Raw genomic sequence first — 21,701 nt, 5'->3', positions numbered from 1 at the left:
GCAAATGATATATCTGGTCTACTAGCAGTTAAATAAAGAAGAGATCCGATGATACCTCGATATGTAGTTTGATCGACCTCTCGACCTTCACTGTCAACATCGATACGTAGAGAGGTTCCCATGGGTACTTTGACTGAGGATTTCCCTTCTANGTCCACATAGATTTGCACCAATAAGATGTGATCCTCATCCTTAATTCTAAACAGTGTTTTGTCCACTAGGCCTTTGGTGAACCCACACTGAAGTAGAAAAGAGGATAAGGTATCATACCAAGCTCTCGGAGCTTGTTTTAAGCCGTAAAGTGCCTTCTTCAATTTGTATACTTGGTCAGCTCCCACGTCCTTCAAGAAACCCGGAGGTTGTTCAATGTACACCTCTTCTTCGAGAAGTCCGTTCAGAAAAGCGCTCTTGACATCCATTTGATATACTTTAAAGTCTTTGAAGGCGGCATATGCGAGAAAGATGCGTATGGCTTCGAGACGTGCCACTGGAGCGAAGGTTTCATCAAAATATATTCCTTCCTCCTGACAATAGCCTTTGGCAACAAGTCTGGCCTTGTTCCTAACAATGACTCCATCCTCATTCATCTTGTTTCTGAAAACCCACTTTGTACCAATGACATTCTGATGATGAGGTCTCGGAACTAGTTCCCAAACATCGTTTCGTTCAAACTGATGAAGTTCCTCTTGCATGGCTTGTACCCAATCTGGATCACATAGAGCCTCATCGATCACCTTAGGCTCAATTTGAGATAGAAAGCAAGCAAACATGCTTTCTCGGTATGCTGAACTCTGTCACGTACATCTCCAATCACTTGATCCGCAGGGTGACTTCTCAGCCATCTTAGGTCGGGTTGTGGCTCCTCAGTTGATACTTCTGTTGAAGGTTGAGATGTGGGTTGAGCATCTATGATCTGGATAGGATCAACTGAGTTAGGAGCTTTTTCCTTGGTATGCTCTTCATCATCTGATTCTGACTGAAGTTCCGCTACGTCTCGAACTATCGGTTTCTTCCCATCAAGAGGTGAGTTTAATCTCTCGATTGACTCCGACTGAGCTTCCTCAGCTGCTTCCACTGACTTTTGTGGTTGATCTGTTGATGTTCTATCATCAAAGGAGACATGTATGAATTCCTCAACCACCAATCTCCGCTTGTTGAAGATTCTGAAAGCTTTACTTGTCGATGAGTATCCCAGAAATACTCCATCATCTGCCTTTTCATCAAAAGTCCTTAGCTTAGTCTTCCCATTGTTGTGGACATAGCATTTGCACCCGAATGTGTGGAAGTAGCTTACATTCGGTTTTCTTCCATTCCACAACTCATATGGAGTCTTTCCAACTCCTTTCACGATCAAGGACCGATTTTGGGTATAGCATGCTGTGTTGATTGCTTCTGCCCAAAATCCTTGAGATATGTTAGCTTGCGAGAGCATGGTCATTGCGGCTTCCTTGAGAGTTCTGTTCCTTCTTTCAGCAACTCCGTTCTGTTGAGGCGTTCGAGCAACTGACAATTGATGATGAATACCGTTTTCGTTGCAGTAGCTCTCGATAACTTGATTAACGAACTCTCCACCTTGATCTGACCGAATCTTTAGTATCGAGACATCCTTTCCAATTTGAACCTACCTCAGAAGGTTTGGTAAGACAACTTTTGTCTCGCTTTTCTTGGTTAAGAACACGGTCCAGGTGAATCTTGTGTAGTCATCTACTACCACAAGAGTGTACTTTCTTCCTCTCATGCTGGGTGGGTCTACTGGGCCAAATAAGTCCATATGGAGAAGACTTAGTGGTCTAGTAGATGATGTCTCGGCTTTGGTTTTGAAAGAGGATTTGGTCTGTTTGCAGCGTTGACATGCCTCACATATCTTATCCTTTCGAAACGTCACTTTGGGCAGTCCTTCCACAAGGTTCCTCTTAGTAAGCTTGTTNGTCCACATAGATTTGCACCAATAAGATGTGATCCTCATCCTTAATTCTAAACAGTGTTTTGTCCACTAGGCCTTTGGTGAACCCACACTGAAGTAGAAAAGAGGATAAGGTATCATACCAAGCTCTCGGAGCTTGTTTTAAGCCGTAAAGTGCCTTCTTCAATTTGTATACTTGGTCAGCTCCCACGTCCTTCAAGAAACCCGGAGGTTGTTCAATGTACACCTCTTCTTCGAGAAGTCCGTTCAGAAAAGCGCTCTTGACATCCATTTGATATACTTTAAAGTCTTTGAAGGCGGCATATGCGAGAAAGATGCGTATGGCTTCGAGACGTGCCACTGGAGCGAAGGTTTCATCAAAATATATTCCTTCCTCCTGACAATAGCCTTTGGCAACAAGTCTGGCCTTGTTCCTAACAATGACTCCATCCTCATTCATCTTGTTTCTGAAAACCCACTTTGTACCAATGACATTCTGATGATGAGGTCTCGGAACTAGTTCCCAAACATCGTTTCGTTCAAACTGATGAAGTTCCTCTTGCATGGCTTGTACCCAATCTGGATCACATAGAGCCTCATCGATCACCTTAGGCTCAATTTGAGATAGAAAGCAAGCAAACATGCTTTCTCGGTATGCTGAACTCTGTCACGTACATCTCCAATCACTTGATCCGCAGGGTGACTTCTCAGCCATCTTAGGTCGGGTTGTGGCTCCTCAGTTGATACTTCTGTTGAAGGTTGAGATGTGGGTTGAGCATCTATGATCTGGATAGGATCAACTGAGTTAGGAGCTTTTTCCTTGGTATGCTCTTCATCATCTGATTCTGACTGAAGTTCCGCTACGTCTCGAACTATCGGTTTCTTCCCATCAAGAGGTGAGTTTAATCTCTCGATTGACTCCGACTGAGCTTCCTCAGCTGCTTCCACTGACTTTTGTGGTTGATCTGTTGATGTTCTATCATCAAAGGAGACATGTATGAATTCCTCAACCACCAATCTCCGCTTGTTGAAGATTCTGAAAGCTTTACTTGTCGATGAGTATCCCAGAAATACTCCATCATCTGCCTTTTCATCAAAAGTCCTTAGCTTAGTCTTCCCATTGTTGTGGACATAGCATTTGCACCCGAATGTGTGGAAGTAGCTTACATTCGGTTTTCTTCCATTCCACAACTCATATGGAGTCTTTCCAACTCCTTTCACGATCAAGGACCGATTTTGGGTATAGCATGCTGTGTTGATTGCTTCTGCCCAAAATCCTTGAGATATGTTAGCTTGCGAGAGCATGGTCATTGCGGCTTCCTTGAGAGTTCTGTTCCTTCTTTCAGCAACTCCGTTCTGTTGAGGCGTTCGAGCAACTGACAATTGATGATGAATACCGTTTTCGTTGCAGTAGCTCTCGATAACTTGATTAACGAACTCTCCACCTTGATCTGACCGAATCTTTAGTATCGAGACATCCTTTCCAATTTGAACCTACCTCAGAAGGTTTGGTAAGACAACTTTTGTCTCGCTTTTCTTGGTTAAGAACACGGTCCAGGTGAATCTTGTGTAGTCATCTACTACCACAAGAGTGTACTTTCTTCCTCTCATGCTGGGTGGGTCTACTGGGCCAAATAAGTCCATATGGAGAAGACTTAGTGGTCTAGTAGATGATGTCTCGGCTTTGGTTTTGAAAGAGGATTTGGTCTGTTTGCAGCGTTGACATGCCTCACATATCTTATCCTTTCGAAACGTCACTTTGGGCAGTCCTTCCACAAGGTTCCTCTTAGTAAGCTTGTTGATAGTTTTGAAATTCAGATGGCTAAACTTACTGTGCCAATCCCAGCATAAGTCTTCCTTGCTCCTAGCCAGCATACATAGGGATGGTTTGACAGATCTCCAATCCACTATGTACATGTTTCCTTTCCTTGCTGCTTCCAGGACGACTTCGAGAGATTCCTCTTGAATGATTTGGCACTTGCCTTTGGTGAAGATTACTCTGTAGCCCTTGTCACATAACTGGCTTGTGCTAAGGAGGTTGAATTTGAGCCCCTCAACGTAGGATACCCCCTTGATCACCAATTCATTCTTATGAACTTCACCAACAGCCTTTGTACGTCCTTTCTTCTCGTTGTCTCCAAATGTCACCAGGGGACCTTCGATAGGATGGATGTTCTCTAGCAGTGTTAAGTTTCCCGTCATATGTCTCGAACATCCACTGTCAATGAACCATATGTCCCTGGTGTCCTCATTGTTAATGGCCATTAGACATTGATCCTCTTCTTCCTCGGTATATAAGCAGATGAGTCCCCTTTCATCTTCTGAGCTACTGCTGCCTTCACTGGAGCTCGATGTCTCGGACTCCTCGATTGTTCTCTCGAGTTCCTCAGCAACAAGCGCCTTTCTGCGCAGATGTTTCCTTGAATCTCCCTTGAAGCCACTTTGTGCTGGCTTCTCTTTGGATTCCTCCTTTCTCCTGGAATCCCTGCCTTCTTGGCCTTGATACTTACTTACCATAGGGTAAGGACATTCAGCCTTGAAGTGCCCTGGTCTCCTGCAGTTGTAGCAGAGACCCTGATTTTCCTCCTCTATCCTTCTGGATGAATGTTTCTCATTGTTCCTTCTTGAGGAGGAAGGTGAACTTGTGTTGCTCTCCGTTGACTTCCTCATGAATTTCCTGAATTTCCTCATGAAGAGAGCAAACTGTTCGTCAGATAACATATTAGTGGGATTAGGATCTGACCTTGAAGAGGTGGATGGTTGATCAGCAACCAGTGCCACATTCCGTCTGTCCACCACGTCCTCATCTCTCGGAAGCATCTCAAATTCGAAGGCTTTGAGATCTCTGAAAAGTTGGTCGGTTGTGGTGTTCTTCAAATCCCTGTGATCACGCATTGTGATCACCTTCATTTCCCACTCCTTGGTAAGGCCTCGTAAGACCTTCAGGTTTAGCTCCTTTTGTGGAATCTCCTTCTCGAGATCACTGATCTCGATTGATAGCTTCATGAACCGAGATTCCATGCTGTCGATGCTCTCCCCTGGCTTCATCTTGAAGTCCTCGAACTTCTTCATGGCCACGGTGAGCTTGTTCTCCTTTTCCTGTTCGTCACCTTCACCAATTAACATCAAAGTATCCCATACCTCTTTTGCCGTTTTGCACTTTCTCACTTTTGGGAAGATGGTTTCGTCTATAGCTCTGAAGAGAATATCCTTGGCAATATTGTCCAGGTTGTTTCTCTTCCTATCATCACTTGTCCATTCTTCCCTAGGTTTTGGGATGTACTTTTGTGTGTCTTGGGTTTGAGCTGCAGCAGTATTGACCATTAAGATTTTGACTGGTCCAGAAGTTATAACCTCGGCCATCTCATCATGGAGGGCTGATAGATACGCAAGCATGCGTGTTTTCCAGTCATCGAACCTACTAAGATAAAAAAGAAGATGTCTCGACAACATGCTATCCATTTTAAAAATTGTCTCGTGCTTTGAAAACTTTTTCAAAAGATTTTTTAAAGAAAGATCTCAAGGCAATATAAACGAAGGTTTATATCGATCAGGGAACTTGCTCTGATACCAATTGTTGGTCCCAAGGGGATGGGGTACAAGTCTAGAGGGGGGGGTGAATAGACTTGTATAAGATTTTGCAAATCTTTTTCGACTTCTCGTGTGTACTGGACTTAGGATGTTTAGGTCCGATACCTCACAAGATGAAGACAAAGTTTTATGCGCAGCGGAAATGTTATCCCCTTTTTAGTTAGCACGAGTTTGAGTTAGTTCGAGAGGTGCGTTATATGCAGTGCAGTTCGAGAGTTAGATAGCGAGAGATAAAAGCAGAAAGTAAATGCGAGAGAGATTTTTAAGTGGTTCGGCCAACCCGCCTACATCCACTCTTCTTCCAGAAACTCCCTGGAAGGATTGCACTAAAAGTGTTTTTCGCTGTTTTGATATCAGGATGATATTCCAAGTTGACAGCACTTTTGAACGTTCTAAGCAGACACCTCTTAAGATTTTCGAATCGAACCAACCTCTTACGAAAATTCCCTATTTTTCCCTTCGTGTCTTCACGTCCTTTTTATATGAGAGTTAAGGAATAATTCCGTTGGAGGGAAAATTATTCCGTTTGAAATTTGTCTCCCATGCTGTGTATGGGACTTGCATCTTTTCAGCATTTTTCATGGAGTAGTGGTCTTGTAACTTGAACCTTTTGTTTGGTAGTGGATATTCCATAATCCACTTTCTTGAGTCCATGCTCCACTTGCTACTTTTGGTAAAAGTTACTCTTTTTAAATTCCCATTGATCCTCGTTCTAGGGAATAAGACCGACTTTGGATTAGTGCACCTTCTATCCGTTTGTTGTGGAATTCTGATGTGGCATCCACTTCTGGCACCTCCTTAATATTTTATCTCCATGATATTCTTCTTCTCCAAACTTTATTCATGCTTCCTGACCGTCATTCAGCCTTTTGGAGAAATGTCAGTTTATCGAGACCAAAGTTGATGTCTCGATTGTTTGATGTCTTGATCCCCATGTATCGAGAGATCTATCTCTCGAACTCTGCTTATGTCTCGAACTGGGTTGTTGTATCGAGAGGTCCTACCTCTCGAACTATGCTTATGTCTCGAGACTTAGTTGATGTCTCGCAGACCCTTATTCCTCCAGTGTTGTCCCGTGCCTTCTTCTGATCTATCTATAGGATTACAACACGAGATTTTCTAAGATGTTCACACAAGTTTACCTCAAGCTTAAATATTTTCCGAGTTGAGCTCAAGTTACCCGGTTGTATTTTCGCTATTAGTTTACTTGTCGAACTTACATTGATTCCTATCTTTCGAGACTTTAGGGGATTCTAAAATACATTTTGGTATCATCAAAACCTAATACATTATGTTCCTAACACATATAAGTTCGAATTGGCGTGGCTGTGTGAGGAAGGCTGTAAGTACTCATCCAAACACTTCTTAATCTGCAACACTTCATGCTGGGTGGCCTTAAAAAATAACAAACTGTCATCCGCAAACAAGAGATGCGAGACAGACGGAGCTCCACGTGCAATCCTAATGCCATGGATATCACCCCGAGCCTCAGCCCGTTGTAACAACAAGGATAATCCTTCTGCACAGACAATGAAAAAGTAAGGAGACAACGGGTCACCCTGACGGATTCCCCGAGTAGGGTTAACTGTGCCCGCCACATCTCCATTAACCAAGATAGAATAATGTACAGATTTCACGCAGAACATTAACAAGTCCACCCACCTACGGTCAAAACCCAAAGCCACTAGCATCCTTTCCAAAAAACACCATTCCATGCGGTCATAGGCTTTGGCCATATCTAGTTTTAAAGCGGCCCAACCCACATTTCCATTACATTTCCTGCGCAAAAAGTGCCCTACTTCTCCAGCCACAATCACATTATCAGATAGCAATCTGTCCGGCACAAATGCACTCTGAGTAGGCGAAATAATGACATTCAGGATCCCTTTCATGCGATTGGCCAACACTTTCGCCATTACCTTATATGCCACATTGCACAAGGCAATCGGCCTCAAATCAGAAACTTTAACAGGAACTTTCTTTTTAGGGATCAAAACTATGTTTGTGTCATTAAGACCCTCAGGAAAGGTACAAGTGTTCAAACAATTTACAACAAACATATAAAGGTCATGTCCCACAACTGGTCAGAAATGTTGAAAAAAAGGAGACATACCATCCGGTCCAGGCGCTTTCTCAGAAGCCATGTCAAAAAGAGCAGCTTTAACCTCGTCAATTGTAAATGGCTCCAATAACTGTAAATTCATATCCTTAGTGATACGTGAATGAAACTGGGAAAACAAGCTTGAAGTAGAACCCGCAGAAGAAAAAATGTCATTGAAATACCTGAGTATCTCCACATTCATATCATTGTCTTCCACCCACTTGCCATCTGGATCCTGGAGTCGAGTTAATTGATTATTACGACGACGCCCAGAAGCAAAACGGTGGAAATATTTTGAATTATAATCACCATGCTTTAACCATGTTGGTCCCGATAGGGTGGGAAAAGTCTAGAGGGGGGGGGGGGTGAATAGACTTTTCAACAAATAAAAAAAATTATAACACTTTAATAATTTCAACTCTAGGTAGCAAGCATAAAGCAAACAACTTAGAGTTCGCAGCGGAATATCAGTACGTAAAGTGCTATAAATAACTTGATCAAATATGAAGAGATATATCTCATGCACACAAAAGAGATAGCAAACCCAGATGATAAATAAAGAATGAATAGTAAATGGGTTTGTATGAATCAGGAGGAATCCCTTACAAATAAATGTGAATAGTGAGTGAATAGTAAGGAATAGTGTGTGAATAGTGCATGAATAGTAAACAAGCTCTAGGAAATTGAAATGCTCAGTACATGCACTTTGAATATGAAGACTTGTAATAAAGTATGCAATGTAATGTTATGCATGCACACGTATGACTTGCAACACCCAGATGGATATATCAGTTAGTGGGTTAGTACGGGATATGCATGCAAGAATAAATATGGTGCAAGCAAAGTAAAGAGATAGAGAGATTTATAGTGGTTCGGAGATGGTGTAATTCTCCTACTCCACTTCTTCCTTTCACTCCAAGGAAGATTTCCACTATCTTCAATCAACCAGATACAAATAGTGGATCAGTGCGCTTCTAGCATCTGCTACTCCGAATGCTCTTTGCCTACAGCAACACTTAAACCCGAACGTCTTGCACCCAGCTACGTTCACGAGCGTCTTGCACCCAGCTACGCTCCTCAACCAAGCGTTTTGCACCCAGCTACACTTAGTCTTCACAAGTGTTCTGCACAAAGCCGCACTCCTCCGAGTATCCCGCACAATGCTATACTCCCGAGCTTTTCTCCCGAGCGTCTCGCACAAAGCCACGCTCCTTCCGAGTGCCTCGCACTCAACTCGGATTTCACAAGCCGCACCTGCTACTCTCCTTTCCTCTACTCACAGTAGATATGATGTTACAAAGAAATATTTTTCTTCTTCTCTCTCAAACTTGAATTTTTCTATTCAGCTCAATACTTGCACTCTTCAAGTTTTCTTCTCTCTTTTTCGAAATAATAGCTCACTTTTAGCACACACTCAATTTTTCTTCTTTCAAATGATATCTCAGATACGTAAGTAGATGAGTGATTAAGAGAGGTGAGAGAGGTGCTTGTCTTCAAGTCTTGCATGGGTATTTATAGCTTGAAGAAGCTATCTACCCGTTGTTGATCTTCAAATCTTGATCGTCCATTTTGAATCTTGAAATAATTTGCCAACTTGTTCTGAAGCTTTCCATGGCCTTTGTCAGATGAATTTGAAAATTGGCCTATGTCATTACTCCTCTTGTAAGAAGCCCATTCGTCGAATTGCACTCTCAGATCTTGATTTGAATTTCCTTATCAAGATGGCCTCCAATTTTAACTTTTCAAGTGTGAACACTTGACTTTTGTAAATTTTTCTTCTGATTGTCAAGTTGATCTCTCCAAAATATTTTCTCCGGTGACTCTTGCTTGAGCATAAATTATATCACCGAAAATTCACCGACACCTCCAAGTTGGTCTTCATCAAATTTCGAAATTTGTCTCCAAAAATTAATTTTGGATTTTTGAAATATTATCCCAAAATTAAACTTAATTTTGGTTCCAATCTCAGTCTAAAAATTTACTTTTGGATAGAATTTTTGTTACCAAAAATTAAATTTTCACTTAGAAATTTTATCTCCAAGAATTGAATTTCTCTTTGTAGTTTTCGCTAACTTTGCTCCCAACCTTCAGCCATTTCAGTTTGCATTCTGGAAACAGAGTGTCGTCCTCCTGGTTTAAAATAAATTGCTTACATCAGAATTCGAACTTTAGACCTTCTAGTTCATGCTAAGTACTTTGACCAATTCTCCATATTAACTCATTAGTTAATATTCTTCTCAAATCTCTTTTATTCTCAGAATGGCCTTAGTAGCATTTTCTCCTTCTTGAATAAATAAATTCGAACCAGCTTCACTGTTCAATTTGTCATCCTTCCCTTGTTGAGTCATCCTCATATTCTCCAAATAAAATGTTGATCCTGAGTTTCGAACCAAAAACCTTTGGCTTGTGCTATGCATTCTTTGTCCATTCTTCCATTTCATCTTTTGATGACTTTCACAGCATATAATTAATAAATAACAATATGCTGATTAAGTCTAATTCTCCTCAATTTCGTATGACTTTTACTTAAACTTGGACTTTTGGAGATTGTACACTAGACTCAAAATAAAATAAGGGGACTAATAAAAATTACAATTTGTATCATCAAAACTATTACATTTTATTCCTAACAATTTCCCCCTTTTTGATGATACCAAATCCTATACCCGAACATTTTGGCTTAGTCTATCAAAAAATGATATTTTTATTTTCTTATTTTATTTGACTAGCCAATTTGACGAGTTTGACAAAAAATTGGACCTACGGACTCAATTTTTATTTTTAGACACTTTCTAGACATCATGCAATTTTATTTGAGGTTCAATATTTTTTAAATTTTATCAATTTTAATTTTTCTCCCTCAAATTGCATTTTACAACTAAACTCAAGTGTGTCTAAAAATTATGACTTCTAAAAAAGAAATACAATGAAATATAATAATCTCCAAAATATCATATATATCATGGTCAAAGTTGCATAGTAGTACCAAGTCATAAAGCATATACGTACATAATACTTTTAATCCACAAAATTTAAGGTAGCATTTCATACCATGTTATCCATCAACACCATGCTATTGTCTTCGTGAGTCCTAGTCGCTGCCACTACTTTCATTTTCTCCAAACATTTTTCATCCTCCAAAATACCAAAATGAGAGGGTATTTCACTCTTCCCCCTATTTGGTAGCATCCCAAATGTTCTTGATGATAATGTGTTCACCACGTTGCGCTGAACGAATTTCCTTGTTCACCACCATCAGCTCTTCCATGTTCTTGGTCAGGGCAACGTTCATAGCTTTCACCAAAGCTAGCTCTTCCTTTATTGCCGCGGTTTCCACTCCGTTGGTGTGTACGGCTTCTTTAAGCTTAGTAATTTCTTGTGCCATGCAACACACAATTCTCTCCGTTTGAAGCTTGTGTTGAATATTCTCACGATGATGTGATCTAGCAAGCTTCTCGGCAGCATCTCTTTCCTTGGCAAGTGCTTCTAACAATTCATTAATGAAATTGTTAAGATAAGATTTTGCAAATGGATTTACCTCACCGATTTGTGCTTCCAACTTTGCAAAATTATCAAGAAAAACTTGATAATTTATAGCTTTATTGGTTGAGTTGATTGCTTCCTTCAAATCGTTCAAAGCTCTCAAAATTTGAGCATTTCCAGCACCATCATCATCATTCAAATTTTCCTTAGAGAATTCATTCTGGTCATCCTGCAAGTCATCCTGTCGGTCATCTTGTCCGGCAGTCAAGTTTTCATCAATATTAATAACCTCAATTGGATTGGTATGGGGCTCATCTCCTCCAGATTGGTTCACCTGTTCTGCCTCTTCATCACCATCAATTTGGTTTCCTTCATTAGCCCTCACAACATCATCTTGTTGTGCCTCAAAAACACCATGAAAATCAGCCTCAAAACTGTCATTCTGGACTGCTTCTTGATCCTCTTCTACTTGGTCTGCCACTGCCACGTCCACTTCATCAATATTTCCAGCCATATTATCATCTACATTTGTTGCTTCAACCTCAACATTTTCCATCACAATTTCCTCTACTCTCTCGGCCTCACTCTCTTGTTCTCCAATACTACTTGTTGTCACTTGTTGGTTCCGAATATCCTCTTCAACCTCAACTCTCTCAACTCTTTCGGCCACCTCATAATCTTCTTCCCCCTCAATGTTATGCTTTTCAACACTCTCATTCTCAAGAATTCCTTCTCCCTCAATCTCAACCTCACGGTCACCCTCACTCTCATTATTTTCATATCTTCTTCCTTCCTTTCTTCCTTCCCCCTCATGACTCTCATCATTTTGACAATCCACACGCTCACTCCCTCCAATGTTACCACTCATCTCCTCTAAGGCCTCAATTGCCTCCATTTCTTCTCGAGTAACATTTTCTTTGCTAACCACTTTGTCTTTTGAAGTCCTAACCTTCTTAAACACTCTATTCAAGGGAATTTCGTACGTGTGGTCATCTTCGTCAATGGGTCTCTTCATGTTCACCCTAAAAAAATACTTGCAAGCAAGTATCGGTTTTATCTCACCCATTTTCAATCCACCTTGACACCATTAAACACGACATGCATTATACAAGCAATTTGCAAAGTAATCCGATCAAATCCTCCCAACTTGCTCAACAAACATTTAGCAATAATTTCACCCAACTTAGCAAATTCTAACTTAAAATCCTTCCTATATCCAGGAAATTTGGGCACGACATCTCCCTCATTCATTCGAACCACATGCCAAAAACTGTCCTTATCATAAAAATACCCTTCAAAGCTTGTAACTTCATCAGATAAAGCATATAGGCATTTTATATCACTTTGTTTCACACAAACAGATTTTACATTCACACGACAAACAATAGCATCATTTTTCAACTTTGCATGCTCAAAGAAACTACACACGGCATCATAAAAAACACCAACAAATTGATATTTGCATACCTTCAACAGTTCAGACTTCTCTAATCCATCAATAATTTGACCATTGCTCCATATTAACTCATTAGTTAATATTCTTCTCAAATCTCTTTTATTCTCAGAATGGCCTTAACTCATTAGTTAATATTCTTCTCAAATCTCTTTTATTCTCAGAATGGCCTTAGTAGCATATTCTTCTTGAATCTCTTTTATTCTCAGAATGGCCTTAGTAGCATTTTCTCCTTCTTGAATAAATAAATTCGAACCAGCTTCACTATTGATTTGTCATCCTGAAAGTTGGCATCCTTCCCTTGTTGAGGCATCCTCATATTCTCCAAATAAAATGTTGAACCTGAGTTTCACACCAGAAACCTTTGGCTTGTGCTATGCGCTCTTTGTCCATTCTTCCATTTCATCTTTTGATGACTTTCACAGCATATAATTAATAAATAACAATATGCTGATTAAGTCTAATTCTCCTCAATTTCGTATGACTTTTACTTAGACTTGGACTTTTGGAGATTGTACACTAGACTCAAAATAAAATAAGGGGACTAATAAAAATTACAATTTGTATCATCAAAACTATTACATTTTATTCCTAACAAACCATAACAGTTTGGATCGTTGTTTCCAGTAGATCTCCTCCTGCCTTAATAACATATCCAATTCCTTTTCAGCCTCCAAAAATTTAGAAATATCCAGAGGCCTTCTGCTTTCCTTTAAGTTATTCAGTACCCGCTGCAATTGTTGCTTCCTGTGTCCGAAACGCCTAAACAGGTCACCACCCCATTTCCATAAATGATGACCGCAAAGGGTGATACGTTGCTGGAAATTTTTACCTACCGACTGTTGGCGGTGGTTGGGGGATATAAGAGGTGTTTATACAGTTAAAAATGGTTATGTTCTCCTTACTGCTCAGAATACGGTAGTTGACGGCTCTTGTGTTTTCTCAGCATGGGATAAAATTTGGAAGCTGCCAATTCCCCCTAATGTTAGAAACTTCCTCTGGAGATGCGCCCGTAATATTATCCCGGTTAAAGAGGTTTTGAAACAAAAGCGTGTTTATATTGGTGGTGGTTGCCCTTTATGTGCTAATGCGGAAGAATCAGTTGAACATCTGTTTTTTTCTTGTGTGGTAGCTAGTCAGATTTGGGGAGATCATAATGTTTTACAAGGGAAAACGTTGCATGAATTCATGCAGTTAACTTTGAGCTCCCCAGACGTGGATAAAGCGGTGCGAATGGCTGCTATTTTTTGGGTTTTGTGGTCTGTGCGTAATGAGAAAATATGGCATAATGGTTTTCGGACAGCAGAAAGCATTAACATGCAAATCCAACGTGTGTGTACTAGCTGGAAGGAAAATTTTAATAGGATTAATTTGTCTACATCTGTTATTATGCCCACTGTTTGGTCTCCCCCACAAATTGGTTTCCTAAAATGTACTGTTGATGCAGCAATTTTTGACGACGGTGCAGGTTTAGGTGCGGTGCTTCGGGATCATGTTGGGCGCTTTGTGGCGGCTAAATCTGATCCGTTGCCAACTGTTCGTGATCCATTCATGGCTGAAGCTCTAGCAGTCAAGGAAGCCCTGTCTTGGCTTAAAGATATTGGGCAGGCTAATATTATTCTTGAAACTGATTGTTTAAATTTTTGTCTTGCATTTAATTCCCGTACTATAGACCTTTCTTATGTTGGTGTTATAGTTACACATTGCCGTTCTTTGGCTAGGGACATTGGGAACGTTTCGGTTCACCATGTCAAGAGTTTAGCGAATCATGTGGCTCACGTGCTTGCACGGGCAACTGGTTCTTCAGCTGGCCTGGGTTCGTGGGATTTGATCCCTCCTGATTGTATTGCTGAGTTGGTTTTTTATTAATGAAGTTTGAGCTTTATATTTCAAAAAAAAAAAAAAGAAAAGATAATAAGGATGACAAACTGAGGATGATCCAACTAGGGAACGAATCATTGCCTCTCTGAGTCATTAATATCCCTGTGAGAGTCCAATAGGTGGCCGCAATTAAGCAATCAACAATTATATAAGATGAAGAATCAACACTAAGGGCACAAAGATGACAAGAGAGATAAAAACTTACATGTTTAGTGTGCAACAAATTTAATTTGCTGTTGGAAGGCAATGGGAGTAGAGATGCCAGAAAAGAAAAGTATTGACTTTTGGAGTGATTGAATAATTCAACATAGCAATCCATTTGAAGTATGAGGATGGAATAATGCATGTCACCAGAGATGATCATGTATTCACTTTTGACAATATAGTTACCCCTGGTCTCCCATTTCTAGGTAATAGTATCTCTAAAAGGCAAAGATGGGAAAGAGATACTTCGTATAAGGTTAACTATTGGTCCTGAATGAGTGGTGGTGGGGTGAAATGGTGAATAGATAGACTTTACAAGCAAATTAAAATTTATAACACTTTATCAAAATAACTCCAAGTAAATTAGATTTATGTAAATCTAACTTAGAGTACACATCGGAATAAATGTATCCAAAGTGCTATATTCAAAGATGAAGTGTTAGTGAAGTGATCACTGCATGCAATACAATATAAATGCTTATAATAACTTAAATAAGCTACAGATTAAAAATGGTTTGCATGCATACATGAAAAATAGAAAACCCATATATGAATTTCTAGAGAGATAAAATGAACAGAAGGTGAGTTTTGCAAATATTGAGGATGCAAAGTAATTAAATTGTAAGTAAAAGTATGTATAGAGAGAGAATTTTGTAGTGGTTCAGAGATGGTGTAATTCTCCTACTCCACTCTTCTCCTATCGTTCATGAGGGAATTTATTATACCACTTTGGCCAGATACAAGATACAGTGAGACTCAATGCTTTGATCACAAAGACCGCACTAGTCAACTCAACTCCAACAACTCAGTGTTTTGATCACCAAGCGCACAACAATCTGATGTCTTGAACACCCAGCCAACATCCACCTTTAGTGGGGGTAGTTCTTTGAACACAAAGCCTGTACTAACTCTAGGATTTTACTCCCCTTGGTTACTCTCCACTATCTACACTCAATAGAGAAATATTTTACAAAAAGAAATGAAAAATTCTTTCTAGACTTGAAGAAAACTTTTCTTGAATGTTTCTGTGTAAGCTTCTTGTTGCTCCTCAGAATTCTTGCTAACTTCTCTTTTCAACTCTCAGCTTTGCTCCTATTTATAGAGGAAATGATTTGCTTGTAGTTGCCCATCCTTCTTTTTTTTTCTTTTTTTTTTTTTGGATTAACGAGGTAAACCCCACTCCTCACTGTGTGAGTATGTGAGTAAAGCCCTCGCCTTGTGACCCTAACCGGCAAAGGACCACAAGGAGGTAAACCAGCCTAGGTTACCCATAGCTGACCGGCTCAAACTCAAGGGCTTGAGGTTCGAACCCACGACCTCTCGGCTGCAAGTGTAACTCTCTTACCACTTGAGCTGCCCTTACGGGCAGTTGCCCATCCTTCTTAGCCGTTGTGGATAGTATCTGAACATATTTGAAAATTTTCTTATGTAAATTCGGCGTCTCAGGCTGCAACTTAACATTTTAAATTTGTAGCATTTTCGGTGGCATGACAATTTTGAATTTCTATAGCTTGTTATTTACCATGCAGATAACAATTTTAGACTTCTTGAGGCTAATGAATTATTTCTTGTAAATTGTAACCTCCAAACACAGTAAACTTTGCAAATGGGTAGAAAAAGAACTCTTCTGCAATTTTTTTGACGTTGATCTGAGCCATCCATCATATAGGAATTTGTTTGAACTGATAGTCTTTGACAAATTTTCTCTGCAATTTCGTGGAAGTAGCTTAGACAACTTGTTTAACTTCTGACCTTAATTTAGGTAATAATATTTTGATTTGACCAATTCGATCTCCAATACGACCTATTGGTAATTGTTAAACCTTCACTACTTGGTTCATCCATTAAGAACATACACTTTAGAGGTTGTTTCACTTTTAATTTTTGTTACGAAACATAGTTGGACAAGACACGATAAAATAAAATATGAAGTTCTAAAATATATTTGGCTCATCAAAATCTTAATTACAATTATTCCTAACAAATAACATTTCTATCTAAAAAATATATCCTAAGAGGGCGTTTAGTAGACAGAAAAGTTTGAACTCTTTTGCCATTTTAGATCGATAAAAACGAGAGGTTGTAATAAATAATTTATCACGTTTATTGATGATAGCACACGATTTTGTTATGTGTATTTGCTGAAAAGCAAAGACGAAGCCTGGGAGAAATTCATTCTTTATAAGAATGAAGTTGAAAACCAACTTAATTTTAAGGTTAGAAGCAATAGAGGTAGTGAGTACGAAGCACCAATCGATGACTTATGCGCAAGTGTAGGTATTATACACGAGCGTACGGCACCTTACGCCCCTCAATCAAACGGTGTTGCCGAACAAAATAATTGTACTTTGAAAGAGATGATGAATGCGATGCTTATAAGTTTGGGTCTACCTCAAAATATGTGGAGTGAGACAATTTTGACAAATAATTACCTTTTAAATCAGGTACCCCGCAAGAAACTCGATAAGACTCCATATGAGCTGTGGAAAGGTAGGAAACCTTCCTACTAATACCTCAAAGTGTGGGGGTGTCTTGCAAAAGTTTTTTGTGCCAATACCAAAGAAAATGAAGATAGGTCCAAAGATAGTGGATTGTATCATTATTGGCTATGCACATAACAATAGTGCTTACCGGTTCTTAATACACGAGTCCCATAATCTGGATGTACATAAGAACACGATAGTAGAATCAAAAAATGCATCTTTCTTTGAAAATGTATTTCCTTGTAAGTCCAACGAGGAACCAAGTACGTCAAAACGAACGTTTAATAAAGCTATGGATAATGATAGTGGGGAATCTGAGAAAGAATCCGAGCTCGAGCCTAAACGCAGTAAACGGGCAAGAGTTGAGAAATCATTTGGTCCTGATTTTTTAACTTACTTGTTAGAGTACGATTTGAGTACTCTAACTTGTTTGTTGGAAAATGAACTAGATTTTCTAATATGTTTGATAGAAAATGAGCCTCGAACGTACGTAGAAGCTATGACTTCTATGGAAGGACCAATGTGGAAAGAGACTATTAAGAGTGAAGTGGATTCTATTATATAGAATCACACTTGGGAACTTGTTGATCTTCCTCCGGGTAGTAAACCTTTAGGATCCAAGTGGGTCTTCAAAAGGAAGATAAAACCGGATTGTTCCATCGAGAAGTATAATGCTATGCTTGTAATCAAGGGTTACAGGCAATGCGAGGGGCTTGATTACTTTGGCACTTATTCTCTCGTGACGAGAATAAATTCCAATAAGATTATACTTGTCATAGCCGAGTTGCGGAATTTAGATGTGAATCACTTTCTTAAATGGCGAGTTAGATGAAGAGATCACAGAACAACCTGAGGGTTTTGTGGCTCCGGGCCAGGAAAAGAAAGTTTGTAAATTGGTTAAATCGTTATATGGTTTCAAACAAACGCCTAAGCAGTGGCATGAGAAGTTTGACCATGCGATGTTACCAATGGGTTTAAAATAAACGAGAGTGACAAGTGTGTCTACGTTAAGGAAACAATAGATGTGCATGTCATTCTTTGTTTATACGTATATGATATATTCATCGTTAGTAGTAATGATCGGATGATCAAGTCTACCAAAAACATGTTAAATGCGAGATTTGGCATGAAGATATGGGTTTGGCCAATTTAATCCTTGGGATTAAAATCATTATAAGACTTGATGGTCTTGTGTTGAGCCAATCACATTATATTGATAAAATCCTTACAAAATTTAATAAGGATGATGATCAATTGGCTATTACACCGTTTGATACAAACGTCTATCTAACCAAGAACCATGAAGAAGGTATTTCTCAAATAGAATATGCTTGTGTTATTGGTAGTTTAATGTATCTTATGAGTTGTACTAGGCCAGATATTGCATTTGCGGTTAGTAAACTTAGTAGATATACGAGTAACCCCGGTGATATGCACTAGAAGGAAATAGTAAAGGTTATGAGATACCTCAGGTTTACTCGTGACTTTGGACTGCCCTATACTAGATATCTTATTGTACTTGAAGGGTATAGTGACGCTAACTCGAAATCGGATATTAAGGACTCTAAGTCCACGAGTGGCTACATGTTTACACTAGCTGGTGCAGTCGTTGCATAGAAATCCTCTAAACAAACTGTGATAACTAGATCCACGATGGAATCTGAGCTGATAGCCTTAGACAAATGTTGTGAAGAGGCTGAATGGCTATACCATTTTCTAGAGGATATTCATAATAAGGAAAGACTTGTAACTCCAATTCCAGTGCATTCCGATAGTCAAGCCACACTTGTGAGAGTACAAAGTCATATGTATAATGATAAATCTAGACATATACGTTGTAAACACAATACCATTAGACAATTTCTCAAAACAAAGGTTGTCTCAGTTAATTACGTAAAGTCAAAAGACAATATAGTGGATCTGTTAACCAAACGGTTGAGCAAAGAAGTTGTAGAGAAGTTGAGATGAGGAATGGGTCTAAAGCCCTTGGAATAAAAGTTCTATAATGGATACCCAACCTAGCTGGCACCTAGGTTCAATGGGATAACTAAATTATGAAGCGGAGTGTCATTGTGGGGGTCTTAGACTCCCTACCACTCCTCGTTAGAATAGTGGCTCCCGCACAAGGATAACACATTGATGCTTTAATGATTTGTCAGTTGACATGAGTGAGTATGCGGGATACTCTAGAAAGAATCACCTATGTGAGAGAGAAGTGATGATCGCTTAAAAGGAGAATTAGTCGGGCTCAATTCTTTAGAAACTCTTGTAGAACCAAGAACAGTGACCCACGACCAAAATGGGCACAGTCATGAGAACAGAGCATGATTGGGAGGTTCCTGTGTGAGATATGTCATCGTCTACACAAACGACAGACAGTTCAAAGACATCACGTTTTACTGTACAGCTAGTAGAGTAAACATATCCTCATAAGGGAAGGTTCAAAGCGTAACACCTGCTTATCATATGTAGGGATCGACCATTGAACACAGTCGTTTCGTTTTTAAAAACAACCTCGACATTCAATTTTCATTCGTGTGGAGGATTGTTGGAAAATTATCATAAAATGGCATTTTAAGTGATTATTTTGTGGTATAAATATTAGTGGGGTCCACTTCTGATTTGGGTCGGGTCAAAGTGGATTTGGGTTTTTCATAGTAAGGTGAAGAGATTGATATACTATATGCTCAAAATAGATAATGGGTAATGAGAAGTTGGTTCTCAAAGTAGACCCACTTGAGTTGGAAAAATGAAGAGAAAAAACTTTAAAGTAGCTTTTGTCTAGGGATGTCAACAGGGCGGGGTGGGGCGGGGGGGGGGGAATGGGGTCCCGTCCCCGTCACCGAATTCTCACCCCATTCCCCGTCCTCACCCCGTTCCCCGACGGGAATTTTTCGGGGACGGGGAATCCCCACGGGAATTTTTTTGAATTCTGTCAATTTAAAAAAAAACATCAAATACAAGAAACATAGACGATAAACAACTACATCAATCACAAACAATGCCTAATTACATATAATTTTGATTTGAGCTAATAAACAGTACTACACTAATACCTACTAAAAAACAATAAAGAGTTTGCTCCTATCAACATACATATATGTGATTGATACCAAGTTTGCTCCTATCAACAATAAACAGTTTACTATAAAACATATATGTGATTTGAGCTAATAACATTTTTCCTTTTGTTTTTGCTTTTTTCCTCCTGTAAAACATTTTTCCTTATGTAAAACAATAAACAATTTACTGTCATGTTATAGAGGTAATAGAGCAATGTTAAATGTTAAGTGGCTTATAAAGAAAAAAAGGCTCTTTCTCAAGAAGGCACTGCTTATTTCAATAATTCAGTCAACAATTCAGTCATCTATGGCAGCAACTCAGTCAACAATTCACAAGAACATATATATCAAAGGCACTGCTTATTTCAATATGTCTATAAACCATAAAGTATAAACTAGGAGAAAATATTGTTGAAAATATGAGAAAGGACTCAAAGGAGGAATTACCTGGGTTCGAGCAGAGACATGGCACGGTGGCAGAAGCTGGGTTCGACCGTTGACGACGAGCAGATGCCGGAGATGTTGCACTTCCCACTTTCGACTCCCACAGAGGCCGGCGACCGTCGACTCCCACAGAGGTAGAGGTTGCACTTCGCAGTTCGCACTGAGCAGAGACGTCAGGTCGTCAGCCGGTTGGGACTTGGGCGCCTGGGCGGGCCGCCGGCGACCACGCGAGGTAGAGTGTAGACGGCAGAACCCCAGGGGCCGGAATCATGAGTTCGCGACCGGGCAGAGAGAGCGAGAGACGTAACGCCGACAGAGTTGAGAGGGATTAGTTATTTACTTTCCTTCTAGGGTTTTATTTTCTATTTTTCTTATATACTTTGTATAATTGTATATATATATAATATAAATAATATATATATATATATATAAAATATATAATAATAATAATAATAATAATAATAATAATAATAATAATAATAATAATAATAATAATAACAACAACAAGGAATCGGGGACGGGGTGGAGAACGGGGATCGGGGTCGGGGTCGGGGCGGGGAACACCCTCCCCATCCCCGGCGGGGATGCGGAATTTCTCCCATCCCCACCCCTTTCCCCGAAATGATTCCCCGAACCCACCCCTTTGACATCCCTACTTTTGTCCCACATTGTTTTAGGGAGTGAGTTTGCACCACTATTTATACAAGAGTCATTCTAAGGCTTATTGAATTGTATAGATATAGGTTCTCTCTCGTGCGCAGGGATTGCAAATCAAATCCCAAAATGAGTCTGAAAAGGCGGGCACGGATGTACCCATCAACTCTCAAAATCTCTGCATTTCTTCCTTTCTTAGCCAAATGTGTTTCATCCCTTGCTCTTGTTCGCAGGGTTCTTTTGTTTGAGTGAAGAAGCCTAGCAACTTTTTCTATGGATAAGGATAAAAGGGGTCTAATTGATAGAATATAGAGGAAGCACCGTAAAGATGAAATTGCGAGGTTTTGGGCCAATACAATAATAACTGCGTACGTATGTCATGATAATGATAGGAGAAACACCTATCTCATGATGTGAGATAAAAATTAGGAATCAACTTATG

The 21,701-nt window shown here is 39.6% G+C and overlaps 1 protein-coding gene across 1 annotated transcript in view; it reads right to left on the bottom strand.

Annotated features, from left to right (window-relative positions):
* The window catches only part of LOC116003921 (F-box protein At1g61340-like), a 36,555-nt gene extending 15,683 nt beyond the window's left edge, over positions 1–20,872 (bottom strand). Inside the window, exons 1-3 of the mRNA XM_031243861.1 lie at positions 20,609–20,872; positions 7,778–7,830; positions 7,608–7,686 (exon numbers count right to left, since the gene is read on the bottom strand). Coding sequence (XP_031099721.1) covers positions 7,608–7,686; positions 7,778–7,797 — 99 coding nt within the window. The 5' untranslated portion in view covers positions 7,798–7,830; positions 20,609–20,872. The remainder of the gene's footprint in view (positions 1–7,607; positions 7,687–7,777; positions 7,831–20,608) is intronic.
* Between the last annotated feature and the right edge of the window lie 829 nt (positions 20,873–21,701).

Source organism: Ipomoea triloba, chromosome 14 (genome assembly GCF_003576645.1).
Source record: "Ipomoea triloba cultivar NCNSP0323 chromosome 14, ASM357664v1".
NCBI lineage: Eukaryota > Viridiplantae > Streptophyta > Magnoliopsida > Solanales > Convolvulaceae > Ipomoea > Ipomoea triloba.
This window is presented reverse-complemented; position numbering and strand designations above follow the sequence as displayed.